The sequence below is a fragment of the Moschus berezovskii genome, chromosome 25, assembly GCF_049115385.1.
Source record: "Moschus berezovskii isolate FMDL1 chromosome 25, NW_MosBer_1.0, whole genome shotgun sequence".
Classification (NCBI taxonomy): domain Eukaryota; kingdom Metazoa; phylum Chordata; class Mammalia; order Artiodactyla; family Moschidae; genus Moschus; species Moschus berezovskii.
Window position 1 is genome coordinate 722,733 of NC_142484.1, and position 20,656 is coordinate 743,388.

At 53.1% G+C, this 20,656-nt stretch overlaps 1 protein-coding gene across 3 annotated transcripts in view; it reads left to right on the forward strand.

The window, feature by feature from the left end:
• The first annotated feature begins 341 nt into the window (after positions 1-341).
• The window catches only part of AP2A2 (adaptor related protein complex 2 subunit alpha 2), a 65,568-nt gene continuing 45,253 nt past the window's right edge, over positions 342-20,656 (forward strand). For 2 of the 3 annotated variants that reach the window (XM_055415168.2, XM_055415169.2), the window contains exon 1: positions 343-537. In XM_055415168.2, coding sequence (XP_055271143.1) covers positions 471-537 — 67 coding nt within the window. In that variant the 5' untranslated portion in view covers positions 343-470. Of the gene's footprint in view, positions 538-20,656 lie in introns of all 3 variants that reach the window. The other variant, XM_088832424.1, reaches the window with a different exon arrangement.

Consider the following 20,656-nt stretch of genomic DNA (forward strand, 5'->3'; position numbering starts at 1 on the left):
GACTGCCGGGTGATGGGCAGCTGGCCCCAGAGCTCTGGATGGGGACGGGTTCCCCGCGGGAGGCCGGCGGCAGGCGGCCCCAGAACCGGGCGGGCGCAGGCGGGGCCGGGATCGGGGCGGCTGGCGGTGGGGCTGCCGGGTGGGGGCCGGGCGGTGAGTATTCTGCGCGGCGGAGCCGGGGGGAGTGAGTCGCGGCCGCGGAGGCCCGCGCCCCCTCGCCTCCGCCGGGCCGCTCCCGCGGCGCCTCGGGGCCGCCGCCCGGCCGCGCGCGCCCGCCGCCGACGTGCGCGCCCCCGCGGCCCGGCCGCCGTCGGTGGCCGCGCGAGCGAGCGTGCGTGCGTGCGCGCGCGCGCGGCGGCCCCGAGCGCGGCGCTGGAGCCTGAGGCGGCTCCTCCCGGCTCCCGCTCTTGCGGCCCGCTGCCCTCTGCTTCCCCGGGCCCGCCAGCCCAGGCCGCTCCCCAGGCCCGAAGATGCCGGCCGTGTCGAAGGGGGACGGGATGCGGGGCCTGGCGGTCTTCATCTCGGATATCCGCAACTGTGAGCGGCTGGGCGCCGGACCGGCCTGCGGGGGGCGGGGGCGCGGGCCGGGGCGCGGGCCTGGAGGGCGGGGGTCTGGGGTTGGGGCTGGGCTCCCGGGCGCGGGCCTGGAGGGCGGGGGTCTGGGGTTGGGGCTGGGCTCCCGGGCGCAGATCTAGCGGGAGGGCGTCCCCGGGTTGGGGCTGGAGCCCGGGGCGCGAACGTGGAGGCCAGGGGACATGGGGTTGGAGGCTGGGGTTCCGGGCGCGGGCCTGGAGGGCGGGGGTCTGGGGTTGGGGCTGGGCTCCCGGGCGCAGACCTAGCGGGAGGGGGTCCCCGGGTTGGGGCTGGAGCCCGGGGCGCGAACTTGGAGGCCAGGGGACCTGGGGTTGGAGCTGGGGTCCGGGGTGCGGGCAGCGTTCAGCACCCCCGCGGGGGACCTGGCTCCGCTGAGGGGCTTCTGGCGAAGCCGCCTCTCCCCAGCATGATGTCACCCCGAGCAGTCGGCCGGTCTTTCTAGTAACGGAGCATCTAACCCAGCGTTTTCCAGAATAGCGTGCCTTTTCACTGGGAATGGGAGTAGTGAAACCCGCGTCTTGGGGGGAAGTAGCTGCTTGACCCGGTCCTGGCGGCCTGTTAGGCCCTGATTAAAGTGAATCGTTCCCAGGGAATCGGCCCCAGGCGGTGGGGTGGGATGGCCTAGGGGAAATGCTGTTCTGCCCACTGTCTTTGGTCAGGGACCGGGTTCTCAGTGACATGTGCCCCTCACAGAGTGGAAAAATCCACACGGAACGGTGAACCCAGCTGCAGGCCAGGGGTGCACCGTTCCATCCATCAGTACATTTAACTTTGGTATGCAGAAACTCCTGTTGATTTTGAGGTTATGTTCCATTTATTTGGGCTTCCCTGGTGGCTCAGACGGTAAAGAGTCTGCCTGTGATGTGGGAGACCAGGGTTTGATCCCTGAGTCGGGAAGGTCCCCTGGAGAAGGAAATGGCAACCCACTCCACTATTCTTGCCTGGAAAATCCCATGGGTGGAGGAGCCTGGCAGGCTACAGTCCATGGGGTCGCAAAGAGTCGGACACAACTGAGCGACTTCACTTTTCCCTTTGTTTAATTAAAAAAAATACACAAAACCAGTTTCTTGTCTGGCTTTAATTTCCATTTTTATTCTCCAGACATTTGTGGATTTCAGTGGCTGAGGTTCACTGTATGTTTTAAAGGACGCATGCAACCACCTGCTGGTCCGTGCTGTTGTCCGGAGCCCTCCCGTGATCGCCTCGCTTCCGTAGACTGGGGTTAGGACCCAGCCTGTGGAAGGTTCGATCTCCTGCTCCTTCCCCTTTTCTGCAAGAAACCCATGTGGAGACACACCCTGAGGTCTGCGCTTTTACACGTAGGGCAGTGTCCTTTTGTCTTCTGCCGTGTAATGTGATTTTCTAGATAATGACGGGCATAGTCATAATGTGTCTTGTAAAGCTAAGTGTGGGTGTGCTGCTGCTTCAGGAGACCCTTGGGCCAGGGCTCAGCTGCCTTAAATTAACCTTGACACCTGTTCTTTCATTTTGGGCAGGTCATTGAGCTTGAAATTTGAAATCCCTTTTCTCAGTTTTGTAGAGCAGTTCTGCTAACTAGATGTGTTCTGTGCTGGGTCTGCCGCCGTGTGCGGATGTGGCCTGTCAACTGAGTGTGTACAGGCCTCTCCACCTCTGCCCTGTGGCATTTGGGGCCGATCACCTGTGTGACTCTCCTGTGGCCTCTACCTTCTAAAAGCTGCAGTTGTGACAACCAGAAATGTTTCCCGCTCTTGCCCTGGGGTGCACCCCCACTCTGGGCCCTGAGCAGCTGGTGTGGAACAGTGAATTAGACAGTGTCTTCAGTGAAGAAGCTGCCTAAGAAGAAGTGCCTAATCCTTCGGAGGGCCGGGGATGGGCTCAGGCCTCTGTTTAACATGGCCCCCTCCTGAAAACCAGCTTTCCCACCACACCTTCTTGGTACCCCTCATCAGCTGCGTTAGGCTGTCCTCTCCTGTCAGGACAGCATGGGCAGTTCGTGGCTCTCTGTCCCCTCCCTGCCCCGCCCTGGAAGCCCTACAGGGTGGGGGCCACACGTGGTGTCCGTGTGAGCCGGTCACCTGGTAGCTTAGTAGGAGAGTGCAGAGATGCTCTCCCCTGGGAGTGATCCAGAGCCTGTTCTGGCCAGGCCTGGTGAGCGGCGGGCACAGCAGGGAGGAGGAGGAGATCTGACCTGAGAGCCTGCTGCCTGGTCAGAGCTTCTCTGAGCTTGAGCCCTCGGTGGCAGGTGAGGGGTCCCCCCTTCCTCTGCTTGTGGCTTTGTTTTCCTGTCGTGAGAGTGACCCCTGTGCAGAGAGGGCACCTGGACCCAAGGCCGCAGAGCTCCGTCTCCCCTGCTGACATGGACAGTGGGTGTGTAGCTGAAGTATCACTGAAGTGTTTCAGCTCTAAAATTGTGGCTTCCTTTACCTTTCCGCGTGATGTAGTCTCTTAAATGTCCCCCTTAGCGTGAGCTCTGCCTCAGGTGGTGGCTGGCTGCAAGCTGCTGCTGGGCCTGAGAGGTGCCCGTGTCCTGGTGCTCTGTGTAGCTTTGTGGCCCAGGTAGCAAGCCCACTCGGTGCCTCGTACGTTAACTTGGTCTTGTCTTACTGACTTCAGCTAAATTTGACTCAGTTAATTTGGTGTGTGGGCGTTCATGAGCTGTTTCTCTCCATCGTTTTGAAATACGTTGTTAAAAACATTTTATTCCTTTTATTTAGTCCCAGTTGTAAGATAATTTCTTTATTCAGAAATAAATATAGAGTCTTAGGAAGTTGCAAAGAAATGGACAGGGAGGCCCCAGCATTCCTCAGCTGTCTCCCCTCGCTCATGACAATGTAGCTCCAGCACCAGGAAACTGACACTGGTACAGTCTGCCAGGTGTAGTCACGTTTCTCAAGTGTAGTATGCAGGATGTATGAGTGTGTGCTTGAGTGCATGTGTGTGTAGGTCTGTGTACTTTTTTTTGGCTGCACCACAAGGCTTGCGGAATCTTGGCTCCCCGACCAGGGCCCTCCGCAGTGAAAGCGAGGCGTCTGACCACTGGACTGCGAGAGAGGTCGCAAGGTCTTTGCGCTTCCCTCAGGCACAGCTTCATGCAGCCCCACCTCGGAGGAGAGCAGAGCTTCTTACCGTCACAAAGCCCTCCTGTCCCGCGGCGTGCAGTCAGCTCTGCCCTCGCATTCATCTCTTCTCCGTCTCCGCCTCACCTCTCAAGGGTGTCGTGTGAGTGAGACTGCAGTGTGTGACCTGCTGAGGCTGGCTTTTCTCACTGGCACAGTCGCTGGAGGGCCATCCATTCAAGCACTGAAGTCAAAATGAAGGATCTGGGCCTTTGTTGGTGGTCCAGTGGTTAAGACTCTGCCCTCCCAGTCCAAGGGGCATGGGTTCCATCCCTGGTCAGGGACTAAGATCCTGCAGGCTGCATGGAGTGGCCAAAATAACAACCAAACAGAAAACAAACAATAGGAAAGAACTGCTGAAACTGGTAAAATAATAGCTGTTTGCTATTTGGTTGTTTGGGAACTTTTGTTTGCTTTTGCACATATGATAGGGGAGGAGCTTTACGTGTGACTTGTTGATGCTAGAACATTGGTCCGGATGCAGAACCTGCCGAAAACGCCAGAGCTGACTGCAGAGCGACCGGGAGGGGAAGAAGCGATGAGACCTCGTTCTTGTGGAGCCTCCACGTTGCCAGTGGCAGGGAGGTGCCGTTCGTCCCTCCGTGTGCGCCGCGGTGGGAGCTGGGGCTGGACAGAGAAGTCGAGACGCATCATGGTGCTTGGAGGCTTCTTGATTTAATCCCTCCAGGCACCCACTCAAATGAAGGGATTCAAGTGGACAGGTGTAATTTGTCATTTGGCCAAAAACAATTTCCATGTTCTTGGAGAAAGCGTGTGGTTGTGCTGCAGGTGCAGTGATTTGACTGGAGGCTGACTGGCCGTGCCCTGTGCTGTGGCCGCCACAGAGCTCGGTTCTGCCCCCCGCCCCGTGTCTGTTGTTCATAACTTTGCTGAAACGGGGCGCTCCTTTGAATTGTAGTTTAGCATGACTTAAGTTTAAAAAATTTTACTTGTTTGTAAAATTCCAGTTGTTATGAGTCATAAATTGGACATGAAAATTTAAATTCAAAGTAAAACTTCAACGTTAAAATGAAACATAGGGTTGGCACTTGATTTTCCTGGGTAGTCGTAAAGATCAGAATCAGGGATGGTCAGTCTGCATTTTAACCTAAAAAAAATTTTTTTTTAAGTAAGGTTCAGTGTAGTCTTGTCTGTACATTTAAAAAATGCTGACTTTTTGAAAAAGTGCTCTTGTTGCATATTTCCTTTTGCACTCTCATGCATAATTTATATTCCTTAGAAACTGATTTAGGAAGTTCGTGCTGAGGCTCGGGGAAGGGACGGACCTCCCGGCTGGAAGAGGAAGGAAGTCTTTGGTCTGACTGCACGTTGTGGCTTCCAGGAAGTCCCTGCGTCCTCCTGGCTCCTGTCTGTCCCCTCTGTGAGACCTTGAGGTGCCCTGGTGAAGAGTGTATCCTCAGGCCAGACACTCAGCATTACCTCTTTCCTCTTAAAATGATCCTCACTCCGTTTATTTATTTGTTTTTTGGCAGCAACACGTGTCAGGATTTTATAGTTGTGGAATTATTGGAAAGACTGTCTTTGGGGGATTAAATGGCATTTCTTGGCTTTAAAAAAGTCAGACAGGGTCAGACCCGAGGGTAAGGTTCAGGAGTGCTGTGGGAAAAGACACTTGGCGTTCCCGTGAGCGGGCCGAGGGGCTCTGGTGGGAGCTCCGAGCAGCAGGGCTCACATTCCTCCAACGTCACTTGCAGGTCTTGGGTCCACGGTCGGCCTCCCTTGGTTCGGAGGCTCTCAGTAGGGACGGTCCTGGCGCGTCTGTGCGGACGCGTCTTAGTTCAGATTTCAGAGCTCCGGCGGCTCCGAGGAGGGATGATCCTGGCGCGTCTGTGCGGACATGTCTGGCGCCGCGGTGCGGCCCTCAGTGGTCCCCTCCCAGTGGATGGGGCATGCGGGGGCCGTGGCCCCGGTTACCCGCTGGCTTCCTCTGAGAGGCGGAGCGGTTCTGAGGTCTGGACGGTGTGGGCCTCAGGTTTCGGTGAAAGGGTAGCGTCTGGACCTGTTGGGTGAAACACCGCTGGGGTTCTGAGCAGCTGAGCATGAAGCTCCCGGCGCCAGAGGTGCTTGCAGACAGACACACGGGACGTGAGTTCCCGCTCTGCGTCCTCAGAGTTGGGGGACTGGCTCGACAGGGTGGCGGAGGTGGGTCCTGGCCCTGAGAGAGCCCCAGGTTGGAGAGCAGAGGTCTGGGGAGGGGGCAGAGGGAGGAATAGAGGGACACAGGTGCTTGGCACCCACAGCAGGGAGTGCGAGCCCGCCTGGGAGCACTCCGTGTTTGCCTGAGGCCCTGTCGAGCGTCTTTTCCCGTCGGAGCCTGTCTGGTCCTCACTCCCCACCCTGCTCTGTGTGAGGAAATGAAGGGAGGGTGTGCAGGGCTGCGTCCCTCCCTCTGCTCAGCACTGGACTTGGTGGACCCCACAGGGGAGTTAGAGAGCACACGGCTTCTGTCAGCCCCCGTGGGTGCGGCGTGGAGTAAAGGGAAGTCATTTCCCCGTCAGCTTACCAAGCGAATTGAGAGACACTCATTAGAAGACAAAAATGAGCAGTTTTCACTAGGTCACAGGATGTCTGAGGCGTCAGACCACAAAACTGAACTTGCCGATTCTGGCCTTGGCCTTCTTCAGAGTCTTCCTGACTTTGGGATGAAAATCGACACAGGTGAGGTGTCATGGAAAGCAGTGCACGTCGCTTGCCTAGGAGGCGACTTTCAGGCTGGGTTGCGGAGGGTGTTCGCTGGTGGTGGGGGGCGGGGGCTGTGTGCTGAGGTCAGCCCTTGCCCTCCGTGGAGGGAGGCTTGTGAGGGACGCCAGGACGCTCAGAACGGAGCGCACGCCAGGAAGAAGCGCCCGACTTAAAGCAGCGCGCCTCGGGGGCCGATGTGGGAAGAGGAAGGGTGTGGGGCCACGGCGCGCTGTGCCAGAAAGGGAAGAGGCAGGCCCGGCCTTGCGCAGTGCAGCGCGTGCCCCTGGGGTGCAGTCTCTGCCCTGCAAAGAGGAGGATGGCTGGGCTCACGGCGCCTGCCCGTGCGCTCGAGGGGCTGCTGGGGGAGCAGCCTGGTGGGACCGGGGCAGGTGGGCAGGTGTGGGGTGGGCCAGCGATCTGCCCCTCGGCGGCTGTGTGAGTGGGGGTGCTCCAGGTTTAAGGAGGGCAGTGAGGTGCCCGGCCTGTGCCCCAGAAAGAGAGGGCTGTCTCTGCGGGGAGGTCGACCCCTCTTCCCGGCTCACTCCTGGCCCTGGGCAGGGGGAGTGGCTGGCTGAGGATTGGATGTGCTCGTTAAGGCGGGGTGTCTGGTCAGTGCTTGGAGTCGGAGCCTGGCTCTGTCCCTTTTTCTTTCTCACTTTTGGAAAGTGTGGTCCAAGACAGCTGAGAGTCTTCATTTTTCCCCAAATTTAAACCCAGTGAGGGAATTCCCCAGCGGTCCAGTGGGTAGAACTTGGTGCTTTCACTACCAATGGCCTGGGTTGTATCCCTGGTCCGGGAACTAAGATCCTGCAAGTCACACAGCATAGGCAAAAAGTAAAAAACAAGAAGACATCTCCCCCCAGCTCTGTGAGCCCTGAAGCGGTTTTGTGTTCACCCCCTTGTAGTGGAGGCGTTTCCCCCGTGTGGCCCTTCCCACCTGCCCTCATCTGCAGGGTTGCTTAAAGGTGTGAAGACCAAATCCAGCCTGGGTTCCTTGGCTTCTGTTTTGCACTGCAGTGCCTGCTTTTCCGCTTTAACAATCCTTCTGATGGAAGCAGAAGGGTGTCGTGAGGATTAGGTGTTCAGTGGGCTTGGAGCACCTTGAGCCCCTCAGGGTGGGGTTGGGCGCTGTGTGGGGATCCTGCTTTGCTTTCCCTGAGGCCAGCCTGCCTTCGTGTGGTGGGGTGGGGAGGGCAGTTACGTGTTTCTGTTGCAGTTTAAACAGCACTGGAAAAGGGCACTGTGCTGATGCTGAATAGTCTTTTAAAGCACAGGGGGAAAATAGAGCAAGAAAATGAATATTTTGGAATACTTTTGTGTTACATTTATTGCTGTTGAAAAATAGTTTTTTCTGGCCAGTTACTGTGAGGGGTGTGTGTCTTGTACGGTACTACCAGACCAGAGCCTTCTTCTGACGCTCGCTGTGCCTGCGAGAGCACAGTCTCCGGTGATGAGGCGGGTGCTCGGTCGCACCGGGGCCTGTGGTGGATGGAGGCTGGCCTGCACCTGTGGGGCGCCTTCCGCAGGCCTCCTGCCCTGGACTCCTCCTCACAGCCTCAGGGGCTCCTGTCAGGTAGCACATGGCTTCCGTTCAGGCAGTTCCCTGTTCAGACTTCGTGCTCTCATTGCTTCCCTGCGGCCTGAGTCGGCTTCGCCTGGAGCAGCACGCCGGCCTCCCCGGCACGGACCGTGGAGCAGGGGTGGAGGGCCTGTGGGTCTGTGGTGCTGAGAGGCCTGGCCTTTCTGAGGCTGCCTTCCGTGGACGGACTGGGGACCCTGTGTCCACAGCCCCCTGGACTGTCTTCCGGGGAAGCTGGTACAGAGGGCGGGAGGCACTGTGCTGTTGGGGCTGACGTGTGTCTGGCGTGTGCTCTCTGATGTGGCGTTTGCTGTAGGCCTGACACAAACCTGCTGTGTCAGTAGCCAAGAAAGCCCTGTTTTTCATGTTACCTTCTTGCTGTTTTGTAACAGTTTTGATACAACTCCAAGAGTGAAGGGTGTTTTGAAGGTGTGTATTTAAAAGTTTATTTCTTTGTTTTTCTGGACTCTTATCTTTTGACGTAACTGTTCAATTCATTGTTTATTTGGGCAGTCTGTTGGTGCCCGTTGTGTGCCAGTCATCCTAGGCATCGGGGATGCAGCACGTGACTGAAGGGACCCAGGCCCTGTTCTTTCAGAGACTTAAATTCTGTGAGAGTATGCAGGACTGGTTTCTGCGTTATTCTGTGAGTCTGCTCTCGCAGGAATGCGCTTAGCCTCCTGTGCCCGGCCCTAACTTCAGGGGCCTCGGGGCCCGGGGTGCCCCGCCCGGGGACTCGGTGAGGCCTCCCTCCTTGGTCTCCTGTCTCAGTGACCGCCGTCTTCCAGTGTCTGAGAACTGTTGTTTCCTATATTTCGCTCAGGTTTTTATTGCCTGAGGTGGGAGGGTAGATCCTGACCCTGTTTATGGCAGTAGGTTTGGGAGAGATGTTGAGCGTGCTTTTGGATCCCAAGGCTGGAATTCGGAGGTGAGCGGACGGCGGCGGCGTGTGTAGGTGGCGTGTGAGACCGCGAGACTGGAATCCGAGCTGGATGCTGACGGAGGGAGTGGCGATCGTCCCAGAAGCTTTACCTCTGTTTACACAGCTGATCTTCACGACGACACTTCACAGCGGGTACTGAGGTGCTCCCTGTTCTATGGAGAAAGGGGTGGAGGCCAAGGAGGCCGAGGCACCGCTCCTGAAATGGTCCACTGAGGACCCAGACCCAAGCGACTGGGGCTCCAAACGTCTCCCCTGAAGTGTGTTGCTGAGCCAGCTCTCCAGGAGGATGGCCAGAGCTCCAGATGTGCCTAAGCCGTCAGGCAGCCTGGGCCAGGGCGGAGGGCTGGCCAGGGGGGTCACAAGAGAGGATGGGGCAGGGGAGCCTGACGGGCGGTTTCCAGGAGAAGAACTGGGAAATGGGAGTCTCCGTACAGGGAGTCTCTGCTTAGCTTTGCGGCAGAGACGGGGGCGGGGGAGGAGGTGGAGACCACAGGGCTGCTGTGACACGGGAGCGCCCTTTGTGCCATGCACAGCCGCGCTCCTGGGATCGGACGCGGGCACAGCCTGGCAGCAGGCGCTTGGCCTGCGTCTCCCAGAGCCTCAGTCGTCCTGGAGACTGCCCGCCTTCCTTCTCCCGCTCCCCTCCCCGCGCCCCCCAGCCAGTCTGTCTCCAGACCTGGGTCTCCCTGACTGCTCCCTCAGGGCTCCCCAGGCTCCCCAGGTTTAGTGACATCTGCAGACTCACGGGGTCCTAGGATTGGGGTGTGTCTTTGAGGGGCATTCTGCCTATCACGATTGGGTCAAGAGTGCTTTTTTAAGGTTAATTCATTTGTTCAGCAAATTCCTGGGTGCATATTTCACAGAATGAACAGAAAAAACGACCAAGAGTGCCCTCGTGTGGCTTATATCCCAGTGAGGCAGACATAAAATAAGTAAGTTTAACATACACTGCATTGTATATGGTGCTGGGGCTTCCGAGGTAGCTCAGTGGTAAAGAATCTACCTGTCAATGCAGGAGACACAGGAGTTTGATCCCTGGGTCAGGAAGATCCCCTGGAGAAGTAAACAGCAGTCCACTCCACTCTTCTTGCCTGGGAAATCCCATGGACAGAGGAGCCTGGTGGGCTACAGTCCACTGGGTCGCAGGGTCAGACACGACTTAGTGACTGAACACACACGCACACACACTGTGCTGTGGGGAGCCTAAAGGGGAAGGGGCTTCTGTGTGGGTAGGGAAGCTGGGAGTCAGGTGTCCTTGGAATGCTGGTGGGTGGGTGGGGAGGCCGCTGTGCCTGCTCTTCAGAGCCGGAGGAAGAGGGGGCGTGTGGCGGGATCTTGTAGCTGAGCCACGGCAGGTGAGCAGAGGAAGGCCCTGGCTCTGGGGAGACAGGAGGGAAGACAGGAAGGTTAGGAGCCTCTGGACCAGGTGAGAGAGGTGAGGACCCCTGGGGGTGGGGAGGTCCACCAGGAGTGAGGCCAGGGGTTTGCCAGCAAGTGCTCCCATGGAGGAGGCGGGTCAGGCGTGGTTTTCGTGATGGGTGGAGATTGGCTGGGCTGGGGTGAGGGCGGAGAGCGGCAGAGAGAGTGGGATGCAGTGGGGGTGGGGCGCTGGGGCTCAGAATTTGCTCACCTGATCTAGTTGCTCAGTAGAGATGCAAGGATGGGGCCCTGGGGGTCCCTGCTGTGGAGCGTGGGGAGCGTGACTGTTGGAACGGCGACTCTGGGGGACCAAATCTTGTAGGGCACCACAGTTAGGGCCGGCGGGTCTGGGGGTCATTCATTCTGTATGGCGGGGAAGGGGTAGTGTCATAGTAAGTATTTGGGCAGGTCTTCCCAATTATATTAATTTTTGCTATTTACTTGTCCCTAAATAAATGTTTAAAGAAATGAAGAACAAAATCAGGAATGTAGTTTAAGAAAAGGTTAGTCGCTCATTTGTGTCTGACTCTTATTGACCCCATGGACTGTAGCCCACCAGGTTACTCTGTCCACGGAATTCTCCAGGCAAGCATACTGGAGTGGGTTGCCATCCCCTTAATTATAAAACAGTTGACCCTCACCCCATTCCCTCATTCCTAAACCTAAGTCAATTATTTTCATTTTACATCCATCTCTTCTCATATTTACTTTAAAAATGTGATTACTTATTCTAAATTACATGTTAAATTGCGTGTCAGTCATGGGTGTTTTTCTCCATTTAGCCATTATTTATTGGCTTCTTACTGTGGAAGATGAGGATTTAACTTGCCTAAGCTTTCCTTTTCCCATGCCCTGATGTGTCCCAGTTTTTACTTTAGTTCACCTATAGTGTTTAATGACTGTCTGAGAATACTGTTCTTAGCTGATGGTAACGGTTTGACTTTTCAGAAAACACTTATTTATTTACTCTCGGCTCTGCTGGGTCTTTGTTGCCGCGGGCAGCTCTCTCTGTGCAGTGGCCTCTCGCTGAGGACACAGGCGCCCGGTGCCCGGGGTGAGGGCTCGGTAGTCGGCGCAGACCACAGCGCGCGTTCCGTGGCCGCGGTGCGCGGGCTTCGTTGCTCCGCAGCATCTAGAATCTTCCTGGACCAGGGATTGAACTCTTGTCCCCTGCTTTGGCAGGCAGACTCTTACCCAGTGTCCCACCAAAGAAGTTCTGTTTTTGTTTTGTAAATAAGTTCATTTGCATCATTTTAGGTTCCACATATAAGTGATGTCATATATTTTTCTTTTTCTGTTTGACTTCACTTAGTATGATCATCTCTAAGTCTGTTCATGTTGCTGCAATGGCACTAGTTTTTCTCACGGCTGAGTACTGTGTGTATATATATATAAATACTTACATAGCGCATTCATAAAGAATGTACCATACGCGTCTGTGTGTGTGTACATATGTACGTAAATATACCATATTCAGGGCTTCCCTGGTGGCTCAGCTGGTAAAGATCCACCTGCATGCGGCAGACCTAGATTCAATCCCTGGGTTGGGAAGATCCCCTGGAGAAGGGAAAGGCTCCCCACTCCAGTATTCTGACCTGGAGAATTCCATGGACTGTATAGTCCATGGGGTCACAAAGAGTCGGACACGACTGAGCGACTTTCAGTTCACTTCTTTACCGTATTTATAAAAAATGTATATATTCTTTATCTAGTCATTTGTCAGTGAATACTTAGGTTGCTTCCATGTCTTGGCTGTTATAAATAATGCTGCTGTGGACATTGGGGAGCATGTATCTTTTTGAATTAGAATTTTTTCTGGGTATATGTCCAGGAGTGGGGTTGCCAGATCGTGTAGTAACTGTTTTCCATGGGTGCTGCACCAGTTTCCTTTCCCATCAACAGTGGACGAGAGTCCCCTTTTCTGCACATTTTGAGGGCTTTCTCTCTCTCTTTTTTTAATTGCAGTATAGTTGATTTACAATGTTGTGTTAGTTTCAGGTGTCCAGCAAAGTGATTCAGTTATACATACGTGTATATCTATTTTTTAAAGATTCTTTTTCCTTGTTGGTCATTACAAAATACCGAGTCGAGTTTGCTGGGCCATACAGTAGGTCCTTATTAGTTATCCACTTTATATCTAGCAGTGTGTATACATTAATCCCAGACTCCTGATTTGTCCTTCCCTTCCCCTCGAGGGCTTTTTTTCTTGACAGAGTGCTCCTTTGTTGCTGGCATCTGATTCTTGAAGGTGTACTTTCTTCTATTTGTGTGAGAATATCTACTGTTCTGGGGTTTCCACCTTTGCGTTGCCCCTTTGGTCTGAATTCTTTTTCTGTAGGTCTGTGTCCGTCTCTGGCTTATGCTGTGAGTTGGTCTGGGATGCCTCGTGGTCAGTGTCTGCCCATCATATGGACCAGTGATGGCCTGCACGGGTAGGGCTCCGGCAGAGGCCTGACTGTGAGCCGAGGGGTGAGGGGTGAGGGCCTCTCTTTCATGAGGGAAGCCGTGTGTCAGTCGTCTTCTCCGGCTTCTTCAGAGGAGTTCCAGGCTCCCTTCCTGCTCAGTGGGGAGGCGGGTGTGGGGAACCTGGTTGCAGTTGTTCGAGGCGGGGGTGTCTCACTGTTCAGGGAGTCTGGCACTTGGCTGTGCTTTTCTGAGCCTCCCTCCAGCACGTGGTGGTGTCACCAGGCCTGGAGTTGTGTGTTCCTGCTTTTGTGGAGGGCACCCTGTTGTCTTCTGCTGGGATTTAGGGGTGTGGCCAGGCTGGGGGAGTGGCTGCTGCTCCTTCTGTGTCTTCCAGCCCTGCCCCTGGGGCCCCTCCTGAGGCACCTTCAGGTCCTGAGCTTGTCAGGCTCTCTGACAAGACTTGCTTCTCACTGGTTGTTCCTCCTGCGGGTGTCTGGAGTCCAGCTTGCTCTGTTAGGCTGCGTCCATAACCACAGTCTCTTTCTGGTGTCCAGAGTTGTGGTGGTGTCCACTCTCATCAGTTTTCTCCTTTTAAATAAGTTTTGGACTAGTTTTGTATATTACACACACACGCACCATCCAGACCTTCATATATTACACACACACACAGACACACATCATGCAGATCTTCATATATCACACACACACACATCATGCAGATCTTCATATATTACATGCACACATAGACACACACCATGCAGACCTTCATCACCTTAATGGCCATTATTTATGCCATGGATTAATTGCTCCCTGAGGGAAGGGCTTGGGAAAGAATAATGTGACCTTTTTGTCCTTTGACCTGATTCCTGAGTGGAGTGATACTGCCTTTTCTTGTGAACTTGGTTTGGGCGGGTGGTTCTTGCATTTGACACGAGTTTCTAGTAGACTTTCTAAGAGAGCCTGGGATCCTGTGGCTCTTATTTCACTTCTTAATCCAGGCAGCAGGCGGGTGGGCTTGTTCTCTGTTCACAGAACACCTGCTTCTTAGGGCTCAGTTCACAGTGCTCCAGGCCCCAGAGGTCAGGGCAGGGAGACGGGCGTCTCCTGTGGTAACGAGGCCGTTTCTTGCTGGTGATGGAACATGGCAGACGGAAGTCTGTCTTTGTGGGACGCCAGTGGATTCTGTAATCGCTGATGGGGAATCAGTAAGGAGAGTTTGGATTCCTAACTTTTCAAAGAGTTACTTTTAACCCTGAGCTCAGACTTTTGAAACTAGAAATATTTTTAGCATGTGTGTCATCGTGGTGGAGCACAGAAGGGAGCCTGCGTCAGGTGGGGTGTTCACAGAGGGCCTCTCTGGGGACACAGCATGCGCGCTGGGTCCAGAGGGAGCAGGGCTGGGCTGAGTCGCTGACGTGGCCCGCTCCAGGACCTGAGAGCCCTGGGCACCGGAGAGTAGAGGGCGTGGCCCCTCCCTGCAGGCAGTCTGAGTTCTCTGAGGCGTGTGGGAGGCTGCTGAAGAGTCAGATGAGTGGCAGGTCCACCTGTGCGTGAGGGTCTCTGGGCCTCAGAGGAAGTGGGTCAGAGGAGGCCTGAGTGGGAGGTGAGGTGTTCCAGTTGAGATCGGACGTGCTGGCGGCAGTGGAGGTGGTGAGAGTGTCCTCCTGGAGGAGAGCGGACCAGACCCCCGGTAGGGTGGGCTCAGGGACAGGAAGCCTCATGGCGGAACCTGGACTCCCCTTGTCCTGCCCTCAATCTTTCCCAGCATCAGTCTTTTCCAGTGAGACGGTTCTTCGCATCAGGTGGCCAGAGTATTGGAGCTTCAGCTTCAGCATCAATCCTTCCAATGAGTATTTAGGATTGATTTCCTTTAGGATTGACTGGTCTGATCTCCTTGCAGTCCAAAGGACTCTCAAGATCCAGCACCACAATTTGAAGTCATCAGTTCTTCTGTACTGAGCCTTCTTTATAGTTCAACTCTCACATTTGTACATGACTACTGGAAAAACCATTGCTTTGACTATACGGACGTTTGTTGGCAAAGTGACATTTCTTTTGTGCTTTTTAACACAACCATTTTTCATAAATGGAGAAATTAAGATACTGCTGAATAAACAAGAATGAATAAATACCTTGCTAGCAGACCTGTGCTGCAGTAAATATTCAAGGGAGAACTTCCTTGGTGGTCCAGCGGTTAAGAATCCACCTGCCAATGCAGGGGACACAGGTTCGATCCCTGGTCTGGAAGGATCCCACTTGCTGCGGAGCAGGTAAGCCCGTGCACCAGTAGTGAGCTTGAATGTCCCATACTCTGCAACAAGAGAAGCCGCAGCAGTGAGACGCCTGCTCAGTGCAACTGGACAGCCCCTGCTTGCTGCAACTAGAGAAAGCCTGCGTGCAGCAGGAAAGACCCAGCACAGCCCAAAACAAAGAGGTTGATTCAAAAAACGCTGACGGGCGTGTGAGGCCCAGTGGAGGGATGCTGGATGGTAGAATAATGCAGATAGAGCGGCGGCACAGGCGCGTCTCAAAGACGTTACGGTGTTGTAGTGTTTGCTCTCCTACCTGATTTAAAGGAAAACTGCTTAAAACAGTAGTTTTTAACTGATTCTAATATAGTTTAAAATTTTCAGGTGCACAGGGGACATTCTTCAAAATAGACTGTATGTTAAACTATTAAGAAGCCTCAAATTTTAAAAGTTTGAAACCATACAAAGTGTGTTCACCAACCACAGTGGAGTGAAATTAGAGATCCGTGGAATTCTCTGGGCCAGAACACTGGAGTGGGGAGCCGTTCCCTCCTCCGGAGATCCTCCCAACCTGCAACTGACCACAGGTCTCCCACATTGCAGACGGATTTTTTTACCAGCTGAGCCACAAGGGAAGCCCAAATAAAATTATACTGATGACCTTGTAATGTTTAAATGTATAATTTGTATGACAAAACTACCACACAGGAGGAGGGAAGGAACAGAGCTATAATGGAACAAATTTTCTCTGTACTATTAAAATTTTTCTTTTGGCCATGTCACATGGCTTGTAGGATCTTAGTTCCTTAACCAGGGGTTGAACCCTGGCCATGGCAGTGAAAGTGCCAAGTCTTAACCACTGAACTGCCAGGGAATTCCCTAAAATTAAATTTATATTAATCAAACTAGATTGTTTTAGGTGTTAATTATGATCCCCAAGCAGCTACTAGGAAAGTAACTAAAAAATAAATAGTAAAAAGAAACGGAATTGAACTGGTATACTGAAAAGCACTTCTGCTTCCCAGATGGCACTAGTGGTAAAGAACTTGCCTGCCAATGCAGGAGACACGGGTTCGATCCTTGGGTAGGGAAGATGCCCTGGAGGAGGGCATGGCAACCCACTCCGATGTTCTTGCCTGGAGAATCCTGTGGACAGAGGAGCCTGGAGGGCTGCAGTCCACAGAGTTGCAAAGTTGGACACGACTGAAGGGACTGAACATGCATGGAGTGCAAAAGAAGGCAGTGGAGGACTGCAGGGGCGTGACGGACGGCAGGAGACGGCACAGCTGCCGGCGGAGATCCTGCAGGGGCGTGCCGGACGGCAGGAGAGGGCACAGCTGCCGGCGGAGATCCTGCAGGGGCGTGCCGGACGGCAGGAGACGGCACAGCTGCCGGCGGAGATCCTGCAGGGGCGTGAGGGACGGCAGGAGACGGCAAAGCTGCCGGCGGAGATCCTGCAGGGGCGTGCCGGACGGCAGGAGACGGCACAGCTGCCGGCGGAGATCCTGCCGCATTAGTGAGCATCTTAAATGTAAGTGAGTGAAGCCCTCGAATTAAAAGACAGATTGGCAGAATGGGTTAAAAAAAAAAGCATGATCCAACTAAATACTTTGTTCAAAAGACCCTGTAGATTAAAAGGTACAAACAAAAGATACTGGTGAAAGGAAGAAAGTGCTGTGCTTCGCAGAGAGTGACCAGCAGAGAGCTGCGGTGGCCACACTGGCACCAGGCGAAACAGACTTTCCAACAGAGCTGCTCCTGGAGACGCAGAAGAGCAGTTTACGACGGTAGAGGGTCAGTAGTTCCTGGAGACGCAGAAGAGCAGTTTACGACGGTGGAGGGTCAGTAGTTCCTGGAGACGCAGAAGAGCAGTTTACGACGGTGGAGGGTCAGTAGTTCCTGGAGACGCAGAAGAGCAGTTTACGACGGTGGAGGGTCAGTAGTTCCTGGAGACGCAGAAGAGCAGTTTACCATGGTGGAGGGTCAGTAGTTCCTGGAGACGCAGAAGAGCCGTTTACGACGGTAGAGGGTCAGTAGTTCCTGGAGACGCAGAAGAGCAGTTTACAATGGTGGAGGTCAGCATATCAATTCTTTCTTTTGATCATGCCTCATGGATTGCGGAATCTTAAGTTCCCTGACCAGGGACTGAACCTGGGCCATGACAGTGAAAGTGCTGAGTCCTCACCACTGGATCACCAGGGAATTCCAAATTCTAAACCCAGTACCAGAGCCTCAAGATACATGAAGTAAAATACACAAAGAAATGAAGGGGGAAATAGATACTTCAACAATAGTGTCACTAGTTGGGACTGTAGTGGCTGGCGTTCCGTGACGCAGTGGACGACAGAGCGGCAGTGGATGGAAGACTGCGCTGCGAGGCTGCTGGAGCGCACAGCCCCTCTGCAGCCTGCGCCGCCGGCAAGGGCAGGGTGTGCACGCTGTTCTCAGGTGCCCAGGGACAGTCCTCAGCATACACTGTATGTTATGAAAAAAAGCCTCAAGTGTAAAAGGATCGGAATCATACAAAGTGTTCACCAACCACAGTGGAGTGAAATGAGAAATCAGTAACTACTGTGGGTAAGAATCCCTAGAAGTATTGGAGTAGCCCTCATAGGCAACAAGAGGCTGAAATGCAGTGCTTGAGTGCAGTCTCAAAAATGACAGAATGGTCTGTTTGTTTCCAGGGCAAATCATTCAGTATCACAGTAATCCAAGTCTATGCCCCAACCACTAATGCCGAAGAAGCTGAATTTGAATGGTTCTATCATGACCTACAAGACCTTCTAGAACTAACACCAAAAAAGATGTCCTTTTCATCATAGGGGACTAGAATGCAAAAGTAGGAAGTCAAGAGATGCTTGGAGTAATAGGCAAGTTTGGCTTTGGAATACAAGACGAAGCAGGGCAAAGGCTAATAGAGTTTTGCCAAGAGAACACACTGGTCATAGAAAATACCCTCTTCCAACACCACAAGAGATGACTCTACACCTGTACATCACCAGATGGTCAATACCAAAATCATATTGATTATATTCTTTGTAGCTGAAGATGGAGAAGCTCTATACAGTCAGCAAAAACAAGACCAGGAGCTGACTGTGGCTCAGATCATGAACTCCTTATTGCAAAATTCAGACTAAAATTGAAAAAAGTAGGGAAAACCACTGGACCCATTCAGGTATGACCTAAATCAAATCCCTTACGATTATGCAGTGGAAGTGACAATAGATTCATGAGGTTAGATCTGATAGAGTGTCTGAAGAACTATGGACAGAGGTTTGTGACAAGAGCATCCACAAGAAAAAGAAATGCAAAAAGGCGAAATGGCTGTCTGAGGAGGCCTTGCAAATAGCCGAGAAAAGAAGTGAAAGGCAAAGGAGAAAAGGAAAGATATAAGCATCTGAATGCAGAGTTCCAAAGAATAGCAGGGAGAGATAAGAAAGCCTTCCTCAGAGATCAATGCAAAGAAATAGAGGCTAGGAATAGCATGGGAAAGACTAGAGACCTCTTCAAAAAAATCAGAGACACCAAGGGAACATTTCATGCAAAGATGGGCTCGATAAAGGACAGAAATGGTATGGACCTGACAGAAGCAGAAGATATTAAGAAGAGGTGGCAAGAATACACAGGAGAAATGTACAAAAAGGATCTTAATGACCCAGATAACCACGATGGTGTGGTCACTCACCAAGAGCCAGACATCCTGGAACGTGAAGTTAAGTGGGCCTTAAGAAGCATCACTATGAACAAAGCTAGTGGTAGGCGATGGAATTCCAGCTGAGCTATTTCAAATCCTAAAAGATGATGCTGTGAAAGTGTTGCACTCAATATGCCAGCACATTTGGAAAACTCAGCAGTGGCCACAGGGCTGGAAAAGGTTAGTTGTCATTCCAATCCCAGAGAAAGGCAAGGCCAAAGAATGTTCAAACTACTGCACAATTGCCCTCATCTCACACGCCAGCAAGGTAATGCTCAAAATTCTCCAAGCTAGGCTTCAACAGTACGTGAACCGAGAACTTCCAGATGTTCAAACTGGATTTGGAAAAAGCAGAGGAACCAGAGATCAAATTGCCAACACCCGTTAGATCATAGAAAAAGCAAGAGAATTCCAGAAAAACATCTATTTCTGCTTCATTGACTATGCCAAAAGCTTTGACTGTGGATCAAAACAAACTTTGGAAAATTCTTAAAGAGATGGGAGTGCCAGACCTCCTTACCAGCCTCCTGCGAAGTATGCAGGTCAGGAAGCAACACTTAGAACTGGACATGGAACAATGGACTGGTTCAAATTGGGAAAGGAGTACATCAAGGCTGTACATTGTCATCCTGCTTATTTAACTTATATGCCGAGTACATCATGTGAAATGCTGGGCTGGAAGAAGCACAAGCTGGAATAAGATTGCCGGGAGAAATATCAATAATCTCAGATATGCAGATGACACCACCCTTGTGGCAGAAAGCGAAGAACGGAAGAGGCTCCTGATGAAAGTGAAAGAGGAGCGTGAAAAAGCTCAACATCCAGAAAACGAGGGTCACGGCATCCGGTCTCATCAGTTCATGGCAGATAGATGGGAACAGTGCACACAGGTAGAGACTTTGTTTCTTGGCCTCCAGAGTCACTGCAGATGGTGACCACAGCCATGAAACTAAAAGACGCTCCTTGCAAGAAAAACTAGGACCAGCCTAGACAGCATATTGAAAAGCAGAGAGATTACTTTGCTGACAAAGGTCCGTCTAGTCGAGGCTATGGTTTTTCCAATGGTCATGTATGGATGTGAGAGTTGGACCATAAAGAAAGCTGAGTGCCTAAGAATTGGTGCCTGTGAGCTGTGGTGTTGGAGAAGACTCTTGAGAGTCCCGTGGACTGCAAGGAGATCCAGCCAGTCCATCCTAAAGGAGATCAGTCCTGGGTGTTCATTGGAAGGACTGATGCTGAAGCTGAAACTCCAATACTTTGGCCACCTCATGTGAAGAACCGACTCATTGGAGAAAACCCTGATCCTGGGAAAGATTGGGGGCAGGAGGAGACGGGGATGACAGAGGATGCTGGCTGGATGGCATCACCGACTCGGTGGACATGAGTCTGAGCAAGCTCTGGGAGTTGGTGATGGACAGGGAGGCCTGGCGGGCTGCAGTCGGTGGGGTCGCAGAGTGGGACACGACTGAGCGCCTGAACTGAATGGGAGGAAATTTGGGAAATTCACAAATGTGTGGAAATCAAACACCCTCCTCAATAGCTCGTGAGTCAGAGAAGAGGACAGAAGGGAGACTAAAAAACACTCTGAGATAAATGAAGAACAAAGCAGCAAGCAGGGCCTTCCCTGGCAGTTCAGTGGTCAGCAGTCCTCACTGTCGCTGCAGGGCGCCTGCCTTCAGCCTCTGGCCTCCAGGGAACTAGACCCCACGAGCCGTGTAGCGTGGCCTCCAAAAGAGAAAAGACAGCTAGCCTAAGTAAAGATGGGTAAGGTAGATACACAGAAGTCCAGTTGATAACAGAAGCCATTCAGTTCAGTTCAGTGCAGTCTCTCAGTCGTGTCCGACTCTCCGCGACCCCATGAAACACAGCACGCCAGGCCTCCCTGTCCATCACCAGCTCTCGGAGTTCACTCAAACTCAATGTCCATCGAGTCGGTGATGCCATCCAGCCATCTCATTCTTTGTCGTCCCC